Genomic DNA, 20,443 nt, shown 5'->3' on the forward strand with positions numbered 1-20,443 from the left:
AAATGGATTACATACGGTTATAAGGAAGACACCGACAACCACGGTAATTTACCGTCATACACATCACCACCATACACATTATTTCTATACCCTCTACTATGGACCCACATCCCGTACACTTACCAAACGCAGCCCTATCTGCATTATAATCCTCGTGACTATGGCTCTGAGATAAACCAGAGGTTACAACCGGCTTGTGCCCACCACTCTCTCTCGGCTCTCGCTGAACTGATATTCCTTCCTTCCCTCCACACTAGTTTCAAAAATACCCAGCCTTTTTCTTTCTAGGACACTGAGTTTGAAAGAAAAAAAATAACCAAACACCAGCAGCTAAGCCGGACGGCCCTTAAAATTGCTCCGTTTATCCGGTACCAAAAAGCATTTAATGATTGAGGGGAGCTGATTCACTGTGCAAGGCTTAACTGTGTCCCCACCGAAGTCACTAAAGCGTTACAGACGTTCAGCTTTGGCAGATGGTTTCCCAGCCTCCTGAGAAACGACGTATTAGCAGCTGAAGTTCATCCAGGCTTGAAAACCTTAAGAGTACTTGATTGAAAACATGCAGTCCCAGCCCCCTCAAAAATATATCACATCTCTTGCCCCCACCCACCCAACCCCAACTCGCAGCCGTGGTGAACGTGACATTTACCACTCAGGCCACCTAAGAAATCATAGGAATGAGCACTTTGGAATAAAGTTTCTTTTCCAGAGATAAGTTATCTACATTTACACGATGAAATAGGCTTTGAAAAAAGCCCCTAACCCACACCACAAGAACCAAGAAGTTGCTAGCTACTCTGTGAATAACTGCACTGAGTATTGCCATCAGTAGGGAAACCACGAGAATGCCCTTGGATCTATTTTCTGGGACAGAAGCTGCCAATTGTGGATCCAGACGGATCATCCCAGTGCTCTTCCTCAATCTGAAAAACCACAGGGAGCCCCGTTTGATTCACGTGGCCTAAAAGCAGCACCGTGTCCGAGCAGACGGATCTGAACAGCAATCGAACTCCAGGCAGCACCAAAGCAACTCATTGTTATTATATATTATATATTATTGTACCCACAGCTCCAGTGCGAGCAGAAACCCTCCGAGGTCCTGTCCCTCTGCCAGGCTGTGCGAGACGGAGCAGATTTCTGCCCAGGAACGTGCCGTTTGCTGAGACACTTGTGCTCTTTTTGGAAGAAAGCAACGCTGATCTATGCTGGCTGTACGCTTACAACGCAACCCCCCTGGTTTCAGGTCAATACATAAGAGAGGCTTGGAAATAAATACTCAGGAAGCTAAAAAGATTGGCCAGCTTACCTTTACATAACACTGAGAGGGTGCTTAAATCGGGTATTTCCCTGTCCAGTCCTAGCACTGCTCCTACAAAGCAGTTTCTAAGCTTCCTGGCAGGAAAAAAAAATAAATACATTTGGTATTTATTCCAAGGCTAGTTAACTACACAGCTACCTTTAGGCAGTATTAACTACGCTTTCAATCTTGGTCTAAAAAAACCAAAAAAATTATTGGCTGAGGTTTATACCCTGTTTTTACCTGGCTGAGGTGCTACAATTCCCATTATAACCATGAAGAGCTTGATGATGCCAGAGTTTCCTCAAATACCACCAAGTGATCTGACTTTGGGTGCTGCTTTCTCCTGCGTAAAAATACAGAAAGATTGACAAAGCCTAGATCTTCTCACAGAGAGAGCACACAGCTGTTCTTCCCTAATTCTAGGGCAGCAGTAGTTCGGGATTCATGTTACTACGCCCTAAAAAGGATTACAGTATTTTCCGATGTTCAGCTTTTCTGAAGAACAGTGGTCTGGGAACTCTCCCAATGTCACGTCTCAAGCCTCCATCTAAACCACCGCATGTCAGTTTATCCTGATGCTTCAACTACCCCACTCTAAACATCATGAAAGCAGCATAAAATGGAGTTATCTCCCTGTCAGCAAAGTAAAATCTGCAAACACTATGGTTTCAAAAAAAAAAAAAAATCCTGAAAAAAAAATACAAACCAACATGGGAACTGAAGGGCTGATTCCCCTCGTAATCCAATCACTGGGAACAAAGGCATTGTAATATGACATTCCTCCTCAAAAGAAGCTCTACAGATAATAACATGTGCAAATGTGTTTTTAGCTTTCCTTTCCCCAAGAGATAACTGTAGCCCAGCAGGGACCAAACATTCCATATAAATAAGGCGAGCTTTTTTTGTAGTTTTTGTTGGGTTTTTTTTTTTTTGCATAGTAGTTTATCAGTGATAGTCCCACCCCACTGAACCCTCCTTTGTCCCCCCGCTTTGCCACCGAGCTGAGATTCGCTGCTTCAGATTCCGGAGTCTAGTAGAGAGCTCATACAAATCCCAAAGACTCCTTCCCCCAAAAAGATGGAGTGAAGACATTCCTTTTAATATTGTATAACTGCTTGATCCTAAGAGCTCTCTTCTAAACCCACTATTATTTTTAAGTGTTTACAGTTCAATTTGGAGGCATTCTTTTTTTCTGCCAGACATTGGTAATTGTACCATAATAGTCTTGGCTTCACTTCTCATTTTGCCAGTGTTCCTTTTGCCAATCAGTGCAGCAGTTCAATAAAACCATAAGCTTATTGAAATATCCAGAGCCTTTGCAGCATCATCCTCTGCTGCCACCAGATTTTTTTATAAATAATATTTTTTATAAAAACATCTGCTATTAATATTCCACTGGAGCTCCAAGTGGCTCAGCTTGGGGCAAAGGCACAATTAAAACACCATGTTTTCTTACAGGACTCTGCATTTATGATTTGTATAACAATAGAAATTTACAGCACCAATCCTTGGGTGGGGTGAGGATGCGTGTAGGAATGAGTCCTTAGAAACCCTGTGCAAGGGCTTACAAGTCCTTTTTTTTTTTTCCCACATCAGTGTATAGCTTTTTAATCTTTTCTTGTATCTTCCCTTTCACTGCAATGCCCCAACTACGTATCAGCTGACCATGGGCTCCACATCCGTCTCTCTGTCCAACTCATCCTGAATTTCATCTGTGTTTCCTGAGTCGCTGCTGGCTACAGAGCTGGGAGATGGAGAATTTCTGTAGAAAAATTCAGAGGAAGCTTCAGATAAACGATTGAATATCATTGACAAAATAACTTCTAAAAAAGAAACCTTTAAAGACAATGGTCACTTTCACTTCCCCAAACAATTTAAGGTATCCCCTATTAACATGAAAGTTCGGGTTTACAGGAAGTATCATTAGTAAACTTAAGCATCCTGTGTGTTGCCACCCCAGCCCTGCCCTCTCCTATTCAAACAAAAAGGCTGCCCTACAGTTATGGATGGGGAAATGGAAATTAAGTCCAACAAACATTTCCTCATCCACACTACATACAATCTCAAAAACTCAAAAGTTTCTCCTCTTGTTCTTTTTAAGACAGAGTGGTGTACTGGGGGTGAGCAAGGCAGAAGAAAAATCCCCCAGAATAAAGAGTTCTTAACACATGAGAAGATTAAAACCCAAATTCCTCATCTAAGTCCACAGTCAAGATTTAATGTGGGCTTTTGTTTAAGAGTTCTAGGTCTATGATGTTAAGACTAAATGTCAGTCCAAGTTAGAGTTCTCTGTTTTTAGCAACATTGTCAAATCCTTAAAGGTGTTACTGTGTGTAGGAACCTACAGGGCTCCTTTTAAGACTGATATTTGACCCTGAATGAAACAAGATTATTGGAAAGACGAAGCTTTAGGACAAAATGATACTATTGCCTTTGGCAGGAAACAAGAGCAAAATAAATTCCAGAAGCACCCCAGGCAGAATGGGAATATTTTATTACCTGTCAGCTGAGCCTTTGATAAGCCTACGACAGGTTTCCATTTGTACATCCAGGCCCCTTTTCATACTACACATTTCCATATATTCATGAAGGTGGCGATTCATGTCACTTTTGGCTGTGGCCAATTCCAGCTGTAAGAAATAGGAGACAAAAAAAAAAGAAAATAATCAGGCAAAGGTGACTTGCTAGCAGCTTTTCCCAGCTTCACTCCATTTTACAAACTGGTGGGGATGCTAAAGCTGCCCAGAGCAACACCAAAACACTCGCACAACGTATGTGACACCTCAGTTTAAAAACAGCTCAACACTGTTTTTAAACAGCCCTCGAGTTTTTTTCTGCTGCTTGGCATCTTGTTTGTCAACATGCAGTAATTAATGAAAGCATATTCTAGGCAGGGCAAAGACTTTGCGAAGCTACAGCTGTTGTGTCTGGCAACCTTGGAGGCCACGTCCTGTAAGGCATTTCCCAGGGTGACAGTGGATATGCAAGACAAATAGGGGAAAAAGAATAATAGTGCATTTTTATTCTCTTTGTTCTGAAGGTTCTCTCTCCACTGGCTACAGATTTATGCTTACACAATAATAATGCTGTACAGAGAATGGTATTTAAGAAAAATCCCAAGGGCATATCAAAGAAAAACACCTTTGCATTCTTAGACCTAGAGATATTCCACCTTTCCTCTGTGGGTATACCGGACCAGAACACTGCGCGTTTTCATCCATTAGAAACAATTCACATGGCCACGAACCACTTCCTTACCTCTATCTGCCCTATTGTTTCTTGGTATTCCTTGTCTCTCGTTTTAAAGAAAGACTCTGTTTCATGGATCAAGTTTCCCAGGTTTTCTTCCTGCAGGGGGAAGGAGGACACAAAGAATTAGCCAGAACCTAACCAGGAATTTGGTAGCAGACTGAAGATTTTCTTATTTTACTTCATTCAGAAATGCAAGTTGTTATGCTTTTTCATGCAAAGATTTTTTTTTTAAATACATTTTTATACACGGAAGGAATATTCTGCTTCTTAAAACTGACATACCAGGAAACACATTTTTGTACCATGACCACGGCTTTGGACACACAAAGATAAAGCCTCTGAGCACGGAACCTGGAAACCAAGGCTCCAGCAATTAAGCACATAGACCTGATGCATGCCAAAGAACCAAAACCAGGGATTTTCCTGAACCCTTCTCAGTCTGCTCACACTTAGATAGGTTAGAATTGCTCGCCAGCCATGACACTATTTTTTTCCTTGCATTGACCACAGCACTGCATACAGCTTTGCACTGGAATTCTCATTTTCCAATTCTATATTATTATTCTCGAGTCCTTTCAGTTTCCATTACCTCACACATATGCTTTCCATGCACTCCTTCCTATTGAAATTCTTCACTGCTAGGTAAAGCAAGCTCACTCCAGCACACTACCGATGAAAACATCGCACCTAAGAACACGTGCTGTCCCAAAGGAAACATCCTGCTGGACACCAGCTCCTGTACCATCCTTGCTTTGGATTGACAAGTACAGTCTGGGCTACAAAATAAATAGCACGTCGCAAAGAGACTAAAACAATATAATTGTTCTCTCTTTTATCTTATTACCTACCTCCCTTTTCCAGAAAAAAAAAAATCATCAATTTAGTGAGCATTAATTGTGTTTCCATCCTTTGGCTGCATCTGTGGCAGCTTTATCAGGATCGTACCTGCTCTCAATGTCAGGCTACCCAGCCTATAGTTACACAAATCATTCCGCTTATCCTTTTATATGCAGAAGCGCTTTAAGGAGGAAGGTCAGAAAAGAAGGTGCTAGGGCACGGCGTAAGAACTTGAAAGGAATAAAGCCAGCGGAAGGAAGATTCAGGGATGTAAAGCACTATGTTAAAGACCAGGCACAGACGGAGCAGTCTTTATTCTGAATCTCCATCTACAAGACAAATCTACCCTTTCCTTGTATAATTTTCATTTAGAAGGATTTAAGCTTCTTAAAACCTTCAGAGTTTTCGCACGGAAGGTCTGAGTTCGGCAATATTCCTCTGATAGCTATGCTTATACATGCATACAAGGGTATATGCAAATAAATCTGTCACTAATTCCAGCACGTGGCCACACATTATTGCTCTGCCACTCTCCCTGCTCCAAAGACGACGTGTAGCTAAGTATGCTGCTTTCTGCAGTCCCAGCACTTCTCGGTAATCTCTGCAGTTTCAGAGTACGCCAGACGATCCACAAACGGGAAGATGTAAATTAAACACACTCCTGGCAGTCAACACAAGACAATATTCAGGAGGTTGCTGCCTCAGCACCTTTCCACACCAGCGCTGATGGAGGAAGGCAGGATTATTTCTTAACTACTGCTCTCATGCTACTCAGTAATTAAATAATAGTGTCGCCTTTAAGACGACCTGCACAAAGCCAGACCTTGGAATTTCAATCTGTCTTTAGGTCTGTTTAAAAAGACTCAAGAGTCCCTGAATGAGGCAGCACGCAGGTATTAGCTGATGTCGTGTGGGATCTCAAGGATTAAAAGCAAGCTGTTTATTATCCACCAACACCAGGAGATTCCTATTGACTGGGAAGATGGAAGCACAAGGTTCACAGGTTCGGAAGATCCCTGGGGCCTTATGCAATCCAGCAACCACCGCTCCTTTGTTTGGGATGGAGTATACAGACTTTACCATCTTCCACAGACCATACCGAGCTTATTTTTCTCCCCACCAGAATAACTGCGCAATACTATCCTCCACACTACGTGTACTATTTTGACAATTAAAGTGTGAACGATAATCTAGAGAAAATGAGACACTGTGTGGAAGATATAGGGCTTTAGATAAGCGACTGCTTAGGGTGACAGATTGCGTGATGCTCCTGGAACAGCGAGACGCATTGGATCTTTTGACACTCGCTTGGTACTTTTAAAGACTCAGTTTGAAGGAGCAGAGGAAATGAAGTTTGGCAAATGAACTGATTGCACAGGCTGAAAAGCAACCATAGAGAGAAAGCACTAAGAGGATTTTAAAAATCAAAGCAAGTTTGCGTGGCAAACTAGATCACCAGTCAAACATCCAACGGCTCAAATGGCTAAAAGAGCAGCTGAGGGATACAGTTTCTGCAGAGAATAGTTCAAGAAAATAATGGAAATAAACTCACCTCTCCTTGGAGGTCAATTGAAGGATTGCAGTTTGTGAAGTCTTCCCAAAGAAGCAACGTTTCCTCATTCTCCTCCCATGTTAAACTATCACAGTCATCATCAAAATCGAATGTCTCACGACTGTTAAGATAACGGGAAAAGCATGAGTGAAAACTACTCCAGCCCCACTCCCTCAGTCCTTTAATTAATCTTCTAGAAAAAAAGAGGCTATGAGAACTGAATGAAGGAGACAATGCAGCAGCTGAAAATCCTCGCAGTTGTTACAAACAGGCTTTGCCACTGTCCAAGTCCCTGTTCCTGGGCTCTTTGCCACCCTGGAGCACAATAAGAGCTCCTTGTTCGCGTCCCTGGTTCCAGCACACAGCCCCAGCTCTGTCCTCCAGATGGTGCTGCACATTAGTTTCCCCCGTTTTCGCAAAACCACAAAAATGTTTTACGCTATTCTTTTGTAACATGGGAAAATAAGCCCCAACAGTTCAAGGGATTTTACAAGAAACAGCCACTAGAAGACTCCCTGCTGATTTTCACGTTGAAGTTCGGCCAGCGTTTTCCCTGCAGCACTTAAAAATGTTATTTTCAGAAGTAACAGCTGTGACAAAACTGAACCCCGAAATGATGCGCAAGGTGAGTATAAATACTTATTGTTGACTGGAAAAAACAAAGATACTACTACAGTCACTTAAGACTGAGAGCAAACAGTGGCAAGAATGGCCTTTAACACTGTTGTTTGGTCAGTTGTGCAAGAAAGGAAAGTTTCCGAAGGCACTCGAGTCCCTTTTGGTTTGAACAGCAGCAGGGTGAAACACGAGTAGCTGCTTCTTGTCTTTGTTAAGGAGGCCTGACAAAAATCTGAAATTGCTCCCAGAAGCAGTCTGCTCATTTCAGATTGATTCATTTTTGTTACTTTAGCTCACTTCCTTTTAAGCAGATAACATCTCAGGCCGGAAGCCCAGTCCGATACTGTCTTTAGGAGGCTGAAGAGCTTGGCAAGAGACAGACTATTTGTCTATACTCAGCATGACTTTTAAAAAATAATTCTTAAAAAAAATCCAATAAACTTGGACATACACGATTATGCCTTTTGCAACTCGACTTCTTCAAAGTGGTCTCTTTTTGCAAGAGCTATCCTTGTCAGGAAGTCCCGACTGCTGCTTGCTTCAGCCATGCACACCGCTCAAAGCCAAATGCATTTGGATTTTTTACTACTACACACCTAAAGATTAAGTTCATTATAGATAAAATGCAAGTTGCTTTCAGTTTCTGTTAATGAGATAAGCTATTTGGTTATTTGTAAAATATTCTTTTCTACCTCGCAAAGCCCCCAAGCCCAGATATCCTTAGCCATGTACCATCCTCATTAAGTCATGAACACTGTTCTACATCAACCCCATTTGCATGTAACGAGATTCCTGCAGCACTATGTGCCAAATAAGGACCAGGAGATAAGAATGTCATTAGTAACACCACTAAAAACTAGGTATCACAGCACAGCTTTAAGAACAAACCCAAAACCTAAACGCATTACCAACCTAGTAGCTAAATTTTAGCCTCTTGCTTTTCTAAAAAATCCACATTATCTGCTGTCACACTGAATTCTAGCACTGGAGAAGTCAAAAATCTGTATTTATTACACTGAATATTAATAAAGGCCTAAAGACATCTAAAACAAGAGTCCTAGCAAACGGAGTTACCTACAACTTTTGTAAAAAACATGCCCCCCTATGCATGATATTCAGCCCTTGAAAACAGAACTTTTGGCAATAACTGACAGCAGAAGAGGAGCTAATGCTCCTTAGGGAATTTCTGGTGTACTCCTGTATATTAAATACCATCCCCCATTGTGTGGGAAAACACGGGGAATTCTCCCCTCTGCAGAAGTTGGCAGGAGACACCCGTGTCCATTGCTGGGAAATTCAGACCTCCTTTATTCAAGGGAGGAACAAAACTCAGCTTCTGTTAATTTTATTTGAACTTCCAGAAAACCTTGGAGTGTGTACCATCCTGGCAGCTCAGGTTCAACTCCAAGTGAGCACCAGGTGGAAAAAAAATAGTACTTCTGCAAACATATAGAAATAACTCAATGAGTTCAGGGATTAAATCTGCATTTCGGAATAGATTTTCCCCACGTTGCCCACAATACTCACAGCTGATTAAACATCCGCTTCATTTCATCCGTGATGTTCAAAGAGCAGCTGACCTCATCGTCAGAGAACCTGCCGTTGTCTCCATCCTGCTCAGAGAGGTCGTCGTCAGACGTGAGCTTGCGGTCTTTCTTCTTGGAAGCCACCTTAATTAGAGAGAAGAGCAGTAACTAGAAGGTTCAACCGAGGTGCTGCGCCGTGAGGGGTGGGAATAAAGAAGGAGAGGCATTAGGTTTGAGCAAATATAACTGTTCATCAGCTCCCGGGCAATTCAGGGGTTGTTCGTATTCAGGACAGGAGTTGCGTCTGTTAATGAGTGGTGAACACAGAGCACAAGGAAGCGGTTCGGAGGAGCGGAGAGCAAAGCAAGCTGCAGGCTGCCAGCGCTCTACACAAGTTCATCTGGTCACCGACACCAGTCCAGGACCCACCAGAGGACATGCAGAGGTTAGAATGACACCGGGTCAAAGCGTTAAGCTGGCGGGAGCGCCCAGGCAGCAGGCTCAAGAGCAATGACAGAACTCTCCCTCTCCTGCCACCACCACAGCTCCCAGCGTCGAACCACCACCAAAAAGTAGACGGGAAACCTTTCCAGAGAGCCTCTGTTCCCAGCCCAGCAGCACAGGCAGGCTGCTGGTCTTCAGGTTGACAAAAGAAGGGTTAACTGGGCTATGGAAACACCTAGACAACCTCAAAGAAATGAAGTTTGTAAATGCGCAGGGACGGATACCCCTGCAAAGGGCACAGAGGATCACGTCTTCACCTGAGGACTGGGAACATCAACGACATTCACAGATGGTGCCACAGAGCCACAAACACACAGTTTGCCCCCACCTTAACTGTCGTTTTTCCTCTACTTGGCACATAAGCCGTCCCTTACTGGTATTGTTGTCCGTGCCGATCATTTTAACCACTGCGTGCTTGACCAAAAGCGTGCTTTGGAGTTATCTTTGAGCAGAAAGACAGAGCAATTCTACTCAAAGATGAGAAGGAACCACTAGCACGATTCAGTGGCTCAACTTGCTAGAAAAATTATTGTTTCCAATAAGGAGGTTTGAATCTTTTGGGATATATAAGAAAAAAAATTCAAACATTTCGGCTACTTCACTATAGCCAGAAAGCACAGCCAGTAGAGACCACGGGGATCTTTTACGGCGCTTTTTGTACGGCATTTAGCACACTGTGTGGCATCACTACACAGAGAAAAGCATCAGACTTATTGAAGGACTGCAGACACGTTTAGATCGATGTAGAAGGAAGCAGGGTTAATCACAACTGAAACTGCAGTTATGACAGAAGACCAGCTGCATTGGGAGTTACAGGTTTGCTCCACACAGTGCTGTAACTGCTCACTTTCGGAGCAAATTAAACAACTTTCCTACGGGCACCAAGGAGCCACAACAGCTCAAGGAAAGCAACTGGAGTTTCCAGTCTCACCAAGCAGGCAGCTCACCGCCACAGAAGCGTTATTTCTGGCCATGCAGCTTGAGCCAGAAATAAGAACACTGAGATGACAGCTCTACAAGCTTAAAACTTCTCACTTGTGAAGGGAACGAATGTGAGGAAGCCATTTATACAAACCGAGACCCTGTAATGCCTTTTTTTTCCCCTTGCATTCATTGTAGACTAGCATCAGACTAACAGCGTGTCTTAAAGGTCACCCTGAGCCTTCTTTTTTTAAACTCTCTAAATTTCGTGCTCTTGGAACTACAGTTTCTGCAGAAGAGAGCTACACTTCAAGACCGAGAAAGAAGAAAATATGTCTACATAGAGAGATTTCAAGAAAAGGCAAACGACCTGGACCACACTCCTCAACACTGCTCCCTCTTGTCCTACCCTATGGAAAATTCATGGCCTAATCACCTGGAATATCTTGGAAACGTCTTCAGAGTTGCGCTGCTGCGCGACATCGCACAGCTTGGCTGTGATATCGATTCGCCGACAGATGTCCATGTCCACCTTCATGGCCTTTTCTTGAATCTTTGTGTCCAGGTCTGTCATGGGCTGCAGGAAGGACAGTAGTGATTATCTTCTATTATTATACAGTTCAGGAAAGAAGAGATACCCCACAGTATCTCTCTAACCCCAGGGCATACCATTCTTAAACAATATTACATCGTGTTCTCCAGGAAAGGCAGTACACAGACAATCTAAAGAGACTGGACAGCTAACAATCAACATTCATATCCAATTCTAATCAAATTTCAAGTTGGAGTGATTTGCCACCACAAAACCCTACACCCACCCCAAAACAACTGCTACATGTGGCAACAGTGCACTTTTATGGGTCAATAATGCTTTTAAAGAGGAGAAAAACCCTGTTGAGCATGTGCAGAACAGAATGAAAACTAAAATCTGCTGAGTATGCAAACTTCCCTCCCTTTCAGACAGAAAAACGGTGCCTGCCAGGAAAAGTTGCTTCTAAAACAGTCCAGGCTACACAGCAACTTCATACATACCATGAAAACCTAAAATCAAGACTGGATCTAAAGAGATCCATGAAAGCTTGCGACACTGAAAATACTCCTCATTGGCATTAACCTGGCTTCCAGCCTGGGAAAAGTTCTACATGAAAAATATTGTGTCTTGCTTCACTCTGAACAGTAATTATAATCTATAAGAGACACTCCCACTCAGACAGTACAGCTGGCTCATTAGGAAGAAGGATCGTGACACAAAAAAGTGTATTTTCCAGCCTAGATGAGACTTACCCTGTTGCAAAGTATCACTTCAGGGGCTAGGAAATGCTTCCACTTTGAGCAGAAAAGCAGAAAAACTCTTTGCAGAGCCTTCTTAAATACCAAATCCTCTTTCCAAGAAGAAAGCTTAGGGGTTTCTTTTGTTTGGTTTTTAAATTATTGGAGGAGTTCTCCAGCTCCTGTCAACCACCTTTGGACGATTTAGAGATTTTTGTTTTCCAAACACACTGAGAAAAAGAAATCTCTATACATAATCTTATCAGCCGAATAGGTACCAGGGATTCTTTTCCACAGGAAGGTGAGTCACATGCCAACATTTTGCATTTCTCTGCTCTAAATATTTACACAGAGGTATTCAAAACGAGCATTCTCACTGCTTTCCTTAGGCTCCCTTCTCCCTTGCAGAGTTTGCAAAGCCTAAAACGTGCTTTCTCTCAGGTTGAGGAGGATGTTTGCATTCACCATCACCGCCCGTTTTGTACACACGGAGCAACATTTCTCCCTCGGTGAAAAAGTCATCCCAGTGATACAGCCCTAACAAGTTTCTCCCTTTCACACTGCCTCTAACCACGCATGCCTTTTCTCAATTAAACACCAAAAGAAGAGACAGCTAATTGCCAAATTTCACATGAACCCATCTAGTGGCCCTGAGAGAATGTATCTGACACCAGAGAGCAGGTTCTGCAGGTTTGTATAAAGATGGAAGGAAGCAGTTCTACCCAAAATTACAGAATAAACATAATAGGACATATTCATTATACAACTTGGATCAGCACTACTCCAGTCTTACAGAGAAAGGCACCTTACTTAACGTTCTTCTGGCTTATCTTACTAGATAACTACCTGTATACATGCTCTCAGTATGTCTAAATATAATAAAAAATTCCTCAGTGGTAGCCAAAAAGATCTCCCAGTTCTGAAGGAAAGATTCTGAGGAACTTCCTAAGAAAACAAGGATTTTGGTTTTTTTTAAATTAGGTCAAAGCAGCACTGGAAACGAAGTGATACCTGAACCAGTGATAGTGGGTTAATCCCTTCAGAGCTTTCATAAAGGGAGTTGGGAAACACATACAGTGTGTTCCTTTTTGAACGTGGCTTTTTGTGACTCAGAGCAAAATCCCCTCGTTAGCAATACCCTGTGCTGCACCATCGGTGAGGAACCCTTTGCCCTAACCTGCCACTTCTCCAACATTTCATTTTTTGCCATGGCCGCAGAACGGGGAAGGGAGGGAAGAGTCCGGGTTATGGGTTAAGCGGCGAGTTAATGCATCTCCACAGACCAGACGGGAAGCAGGGGGAAGGGTGATCTGTCTGATGCATTAGGTCATCAAGGCAGCCATAACGCTAACTACGAAGCGGCACTCACTAAAACCAGAACCTTTTTTATGAATGAAGCCATTTGCATGACACGCACATCTCACAGAGGCAGTGGGAGCTGGCCGCTCCGCTCTCCTGTGTACTTACATCACTCATCAGACCCTTAAAGACCACCAGTTCTGCTTTCAGCCTCTCAATCTTTTCATTTAATTCCTCCTGGAGAGCTTCCGCTTCCTGCGCCTCCTGCCAGAGAAAGCACACAAAGAATTAAGAGGGCGACACGTGTTTCCTCGCATAACCCCAACAGGGCTGATAAGGCACCTCACCACCCCCGCGGTTCACTTTGTCACAAAATTCTGCCTGCTTCGGCTTCCAAATATTAACACTAACACTATTCTCTAGCATACAGTCAGCTGCTCTAACTAGAAGATAGATTTTTAATTAAAAAAACAATTCAAAATATTACTAGCATAATAAAAGGTGCAGAGAAAACCCATACCTTTCAATACGTACTATTCAAAACTTACCTCTCGCAAGGTTTCTACCATAGATTCCAGACTCATTCTTCTTGTCAGTTCCTCTTCCCATCTGAGAGACAAAGATTTGCAAGTGAAGTGTTAATTATGGAAAAAAATACTTTCTTTTTTTCCCCCTCCCCCCAAATCACAAGTCTTCTGGTAGCTGTAGGGTGATGACAGTTATTTGAAATGTACAGCAGATGGTCCCCCTCACTTGTACACCCGCAAATCAGGAACATTAAGTCTGTAAGAGAATAAAAGCTAAAACCACTTTCATTGGGACCAGCGCTCTTCCTGCTCCCCTGTGCAATATTCAGTTGCAAATAAGGTTGGGAAATTTTCAGTGCAAAAAGAATCAGGTGAAGGTCAGTTATCTGAATCAGCCGCTTTACTATTTATCTGTTCAGTCCAAAGAGTTTGTAGGTTTATGTGACTTCTACATCAAAATCCTCGATAATCTCCACGCCTCGGAGATTTCTCAGCACCGCAGTTGCAAGGAGAGGACTCGGGAAACATCCTTGAACGCAGCGTCTCCAGCTCGCTGCTGCTGCAGCGCTGCAGGGGCGCAGCGGGAATTACAGCTGCAAACTGGATCATGAAACCCAGCCTACTACAACACGAATGACACTTTGGGAAAAGATACTTCAGATACCACAATTAAAATAATCCTGTGAACATCATCTGAGTACCATCACGATAATTTCTGTTGCTACTTCAACGCTTTTTATAGTTTAACTGAACGTGGCAAACCACGGGCGCAGAAATCTATGAAATCAAAATGTTAATTAAATCAAATCAGACGAGTGCAGTGCCAGGACGACACACGGGCTAAATCAGCTCTTTCCTGCTATTGTGGTGCAGGAATATCCAACGTAACAGCATGCGAGTTCTCCATTGTACAGCTGAAGTTTGATTTACACAGGAAGACTTGTTGTGCATATTTTTCCCAGCAAAACAATTTACTGCCAAGCAGAGTAAAATATTTAGGCTGAAATTTGCATTTGTCATTAAATGTTTTAGCTCGTATTTCCAGATTCTATTTTTTTTACTAGTAATTACATGTACGTTTCTATAAAAATAGTAACTTTGTTTTCAGATTTTAATATTAAAGACAAGACGGTGAAATTAATTAAAGCAGTCAATTACATTCACAATCTGTAAGATGGTCTCCTTCTGTTACAGGGTGTTGCGTGGCTTTAATCATTCCTCCTGGTCTTTCTGCCAGCCCGCTGTCATTTATGGATGGAAGTCAAGCAGACATTGCAAAAACTGATACGCTGCTTTAAGGTTTTAACTGTTGAAATGAGGAATACTGGCTGCATCCAGGTTATCCCCCTGTATTATTTGCAGCCCTACGGTGCGTCGTGCATTCTGCGGAGAGGGACGTATTTTTGGAAGGCGTCTCTGTGTATTTTTACTGACTCTGCCAAAAGCTAGCAAAAAATATTAGCATTCCTCCCCAGCAGTTCAGCCTTTCTGGACAGTCTCCAAAATTACGCATCTCGGAGGCTGCTCAGACCAAGTTTCCTCAGCCTGCAGAAATTCCAGTAGTTCGATTTCTTCTCCTTGTGCCAGTTCAAGTGCATTTTGCAGAACAGTGATTTACAGCCCTAATTCCCTTCTGTCGAACTCAAGACGGCGTCTTCAAGAGAAGAGGAAAAGGATGCCTTATTTTATACTGATACACACCTTGCCCACAATTTCTGTGTTTCTCTTAATTGTAGGAACAATAAAACAATAGGGTAATTTTTAACCAAAAAACGTGCATGCCTAACAGAAGGAATTTTACTGATAATAAGGGTCCTACTAACCATTAGTATCGTATTCTTAACCTCAGAGCACATTTCTCCCACCTCCTACCAAGCTGATTAACCTCATTTAACAGCTAAACCCGCCAGTCTTACTTTCTCCTCACACTTAAACCTCAGGAGACTATTTGTAGCGAAGAGAGGAAGGAGACTGATGGGAAGGTGGAGGCTGACAATGAAGCAGAGGATTAATTCTCTACATTTAAACTTCCAAGGAAGTGAGACAATAGGAAGATAGCTCATTCATAGCATCATCCTGTATTTGCTATAGCACACAAGACTTAATTTAAAAGGGACCTTGGCAGCTGTGTTGCTACACATGCCAAAAGAAGCAGCGGTAAGGAGTCCGAGATGCTATGGCTCTGCCGTCTTTAATATTCAAACATACTCTAAATTATTCTCCCAGTGACCAATAACTTTCCTTCAGTTATCGACTAAGGGCAGATCCAGTGACGCCACTCGCGTGTGCAGCCCAAAATGTCACTGGAAGGGACCAAAACCTGCTGCTCCCTTCATCTCAAGGAAAGGGAAACGCCACCCGATTAACCACCTCCGCAGCATGAACCGGGGCGGGCAGGTGAGCCCTCGGCTGGATAACCACACGAGAAGCAGCGGCAGGAATGACGAGGACTATAAAACCCAAAGGGAAACGTTTTTTTACACACTATAAGCTAAAAAACACACCAGTCGTCACAGATTTGCTGCAAGATATGAACCAGCCAGCTGCTCCTGCTGCTCTCACGTACACTTAATTCTTGGCTCAGATGCATCGATCGCTAGGATTTCCAGCTGTATCCCAAAATCTTTTTTGCTGACCCAGAAAGGCAAACCTTGCCATCTAAATCTACTGGACTTCCAAGGCTGCTTCTTATATTTTCGGTTATTTCTTCAAAAAAAAGAAATCAGCAATAGGAATTTCACATCTAACCAAGCTTTTTTTCCTTCTCTCCCGTCCCGCCAAGGATGTTTTAGTTCCAACCACCACCTACCCATCCCCCAAATAATCTGAATTTTGGAAGCTTTAGATCTCTTCCCCTTTTACCAGATGTGACGCGTTACATTCCAGCAGCATTCGGTCATCGCAGCTTCGGGCCCCAAACTGCTCCTGCATCACGTCTGACATAGCTCAGAGGAGAACAAAGGATGCTGGTTTTCTTTAATGGGAATAGCGACATTACAAGGCTATTAGACAAACAAAACACGTGAATAGTCAGCTGGGATTAACGTTGCTCAAAGCGGGGTTCTTGGAAAGCTGAGTCACACCACAAACGTCTGTGTTTCCTTTGAAATTGAAAGAGTAGCTACCAGTTCACCCATAGCAACATCACCTCCTACACTGGAGAAAGCTCACGGAGACATCTCAAGAACTGGATGGCGTCCCTGAAAAGCTTCTCTAAGTTTTGAAGCCTTAATGGAATTAAACTGAGCAGCCTATGTTGACACAACAGGCTTCAAACCACTTTCCCACTCCCTGTGTCAAGGAACACGAACATCTTCCTTTCTTCTCTCCCAGTATCATCAAGTCAAGCGTAAGAATACAGACCAGAGAATTACCCATTGGAGCAGATTCGCGAAGCCTCTTTAGAACAGAAATTGCCTTTCCAAAAACTGTTCAGCAATTTTCTTTTTAAAACCCAGGATTTTTAGATGTACGGTATTATTTAGATAACAAACAATGTGCTTACAAAAAGATGTCAGATATAAACCTAGTGTTTTAAATATGTTTTTTGCTCAAAGCAGAAAGGTACAAGTAGATCTGTTGACAGTTAATGATGCCTGATGGTAGCAATTGCACTATTTCTTTCAGTAAAAATATACCTCCTCAAGGAAGCCGATATTCCCCCAACAACATTTAATGACAATACATTTTTTTCCATAAGAAAAACTCCTTAGGAAGACCCTTCTTCCTGGTAGTTTTATGCAGAGAAGAAAACCACCAAGCCGAAACAGAATCACACAAAACATCCACAGTGGTTTAAGTTTTTCCCCGTCATTCTCTCAGGTACTGACTCCAAAGCTTTTCACTGCGTTTTGTTATTGATGGAGAGTCTTCCCATCAGTTTATGGGGACAAAAGCAGTGGCAGAAAGGAAAACCTAACAGCTCGAGTGCTTAAGTCCATAACAGGAAACAAAAGTGTTAATGTGCATGAAAATATTAACAGCTGGTAATTCCTGAAAACATCAACATACTGAAGGGACGAACCGTCAGTGCTACTTCAGGGAACAGCGTCATTTTTTCTTGCGCGCTAAGACACCACTATTCCACTTTTGGCCCGAGATGCAGCCAGCCTTGCTCATCTGCTGGATCCGAAGCATCCAAGATGCATCCTCTGATGTACGCACCCGCAAGGAGATGGAACAAAACACCCATCTATGGCAGGACCAAGTCACTACACCTGCCCGGGAGGCTTCGTGCTCTGCCGTCACGGGGCACAGCCACGTTTTTTGTGCTCCCGTTCCTTGGCGGCAGCACTGCTTGTTCTTTTGGGATCTTTTTGACGCCCGTAGGTTGTTGACAGGAGCTCCCAACGGCAAGGCGGGCCGCACCGCGCACCGGCGCTGGCAGGAGATTCAACACTTGCCACGCACAAGCCGAAGCGATTGAATCATTTCGCGTTACTCACGGTCATCACACGCCGCCTCTCACCGTGGGTCTGTAGTAACCTGCCCGCTAATCCCCTCTCCAGCACCTAGATAATAACTACCAACATTACAGTTTGTAACTCTGGTTGTTACATATTTGATTCGAATTGACCTAGCGGCCCATCAGATGTACAAACTTCGATTGCCACACAAAAGGATCTTCAGCCTAATCCCGTAATCGGCTACGACAGAAATTTGGGCAGGATATGCTGTTTGAGGGAAACACACTGTGGTTGTTGGGGATAAGAAAGTATCATGTTCAGGGCTTTCTGGACAGATGTAGAGAAACCTTTACGATACTAAAATTCTGCTGCAGCATCAGTTTCTGTTTAACCATTCGCAAGGGTGTTTCTTAATTGAGAGAAGAACCTAAATCTATCATCTCACTAAACGACTCTGGATGCAAGAAGGCAGGTTGGGACTGTAACAACAAATGGCTGTCTGCATGGTTTTGTTAGTTAAAAAGAACTGGACCATGCAAGATGGATTTCATGTTAAAAAACCTCCATGAAGCCTTATTTTGTTAAGGAAAAAAAAAAAAAAAAAGAAACAAAGCACCATTCTCCCTGCTTTTAGAATCCTTGCTTAACAGACCATTTTCCTATCCAGTCTTAATTTTGCACTAAATTAGATATAAGCCTGCATTAAACAATTAGTTTATTCACAAATGCTACCTCTTGTTTAAGCGAGCATTTTTAAGATGCTGTAATATAAGGATTCTTCCAGATTATCCCAAGCACAGACCATTTCGATGCCGCATGCCCTGACTTCTTATTGAAGCAAATTAAATGTTAGTTGATGGGCTCCATGTAAAACGTATTAATTTAATGTGAACGTCTGATTCCATTAAAGCCTGGCTGTAACACAGCAGCAGCGCTCCCGAATGAAGTCATGGGTTTGCCTGTTGCAAGCACCATCCTCTCCGCAAAAGCTCTTTGCTACATGTCAGTCATCGCAGCATCGAATTTCGCACCCGTCAGAGCGACGGCCGAGCGTGCATCCTTGAACCTGTAGCAATGGTCTGGATGATACCGGTAAAATCACTGCCCAGCAGAACTTGAACCCTTTGCACTGTTCATACCTGGGTGCCTCATTCTAAGGTTAATATCCAAGTCCTGTTCTAGACTTAAAACAGCACACAGGCCTTTGAACAACAGCAATTGCTTGTGAAGAGGATTACTACAAGGACTTACTCTACATAAAAACATTGCCTAATTATGCCTCTTGATTACATACACCTGGAAAGATGCTCCAGCCTGTTCCTGGAACCACAATAAAAATCATCTGCGAGTTCATTTGTGTTTTGTTCCTGACCACACGAGGTGTTTAAACAAAAGCCGTGCATAATGTCACAAGAGTTCGACGACTTCAAGTAGAAGCAACCTCCATGCCTGCATTCCTTTATAAAGAAAATTATGGTGCTTTTAATACATTAGGAGAATCCACATATTATTGCGCAGTATTCACAGCAACATTAAATACATTTTAAGCTACAGGTCATAGGCTCCTGCATGACTTATTCTTGCAAACAACACTGCACTAAATAAAGGCTAGTTTTAAATCTGAGATGTCTTTGGATACTTGGAGAAGCTTTGGCCCTCTCCTTTTGTACTTGCACCCAGCCCCAAACACAGAAGCCCATTAACAAAGACACAAGATAGTTATTCAAAATAGTTTTAACAGCGGGTGAGGCTGCTGTTGGGCGTTTTCACAAGAGATCTCCTGGCCTTGCAAAGGGCTCTGTATGATGCAAAAGTACCAACTATGAACTTCAGTTCTGTTCAACCTCATAGCTAAACACGTGAAGAAAAAAAAATAATAATCACTGAAAGCCTTCCATTTCCCAGGGCATCCAAGGCTATTCATGTTGGCAGCCTATTTCCACCTCACATAGTAGCGAATTCACTTGAAATACTGCTGCCTTGCATGAAATAATGAATTTTTTTTTCGCTGTAGGTAGACTGACAAATAGACTAAAACATCTTCTCTGATTGCCTAATTGCTCTTGACTGAGTAACTTTAGTTCAGCTTGCTCTCAGAATCTGGGAGTGTTGGAGCTCTGAACTGAACCAGTGCCATGCAAAGAAGCCTTTTATTCTCCTGTGTGTTTATAACCTATTTGGCATCCTGGTTTCTAAGCCATTCTGCGGGAGAGAGTCCCAAACTTCTGCAAGTTACTTTCACTGAAAATAAGAGTTTTGTCCAGCTTCCTCCTTCCCCACATGCTGCCCGCTCTTTGGTTCTCTAAACCCAGTTCAGTTTCACCTGAAGAGAAAGACCAGACTCACAACAACATAACCCAAACCTGCAGATCACTACCCTGCCTATTCCGCAGCTGTAAATGATTTTTAAATACGGTTAAATCTGTGAGCAG

General features: G+C 42.8%; 1 protein-coding gene across 2 annotated transcripts in view; it reads right to left on the bottom strand.

Moving 5' to 3' along the window:
* The window catches only part of IFFO2 (intermediate filament family orphan 2), a 40,231-nt gene that overhangs the window by 3,570 nt on the left and 16,218 nt on the right, over positions 1 to 20,443 (bottom strand). Inside the window, exons 2-9 of one of the 2 annotated variants that reach the window (XR_010607441.1) lie at positions 13,627 to 13,687; positions 13,247 to 13,342; positions 10,947 to 11,087; positions 9,087 to 9,229; positions 6,942 to 7,062; positions 4,559 to 4,648; positions 3,800 to 3,930; positions 1,307 to 3,062 (exon numbers count right to left, since the gene is read on the bottom strand). Coding sequence is in view for 1 of the 2 variants with exons in the window: in XM_065649944.1 (XP_065506016.1) it covers positions 2,957 to 3,062; positions 3,800 to 3,930; positions 4,559 to 4,648; positions 6,942 to 7,062; positions 9,087 to 9,229; positions 10,947 to 11,087; positions 13,247 to 13,342; positions 13,627 to 13,687 (889 nt within the window). In the remaining variant the exon portion in view is untranslated. Of the gene's footprint in view, positions 1 to 685; positions 3,063 to 3,799; positions 3,931 to 4,558; positions 4,649 to 6,941; positions 7,063 to 9,086; positions 9,230 to 10,946; positions 11,088 to 13,246; positions 13,343 to 13,626; positions 13,688 to 20,443 lie in introns of those variants that run through there. The other variant, XM_065649944.1, reaches the window with a different exon arrangement.

Source organism: Caloenas nicobarica, chromosome 22 (genome assembly GCF_036013445.1).
Source record: "Caloenas nicobarica isolate bCalNic1 chromosome 22, bCalNic1.hap1, whole genome shotgun sequence".
Lineage (NCBI taxonomy): Eukaryota > Metazoa > Chordata > Aves > Columbiformes > Columbidae > Caloenas > Caloenas nicobarica.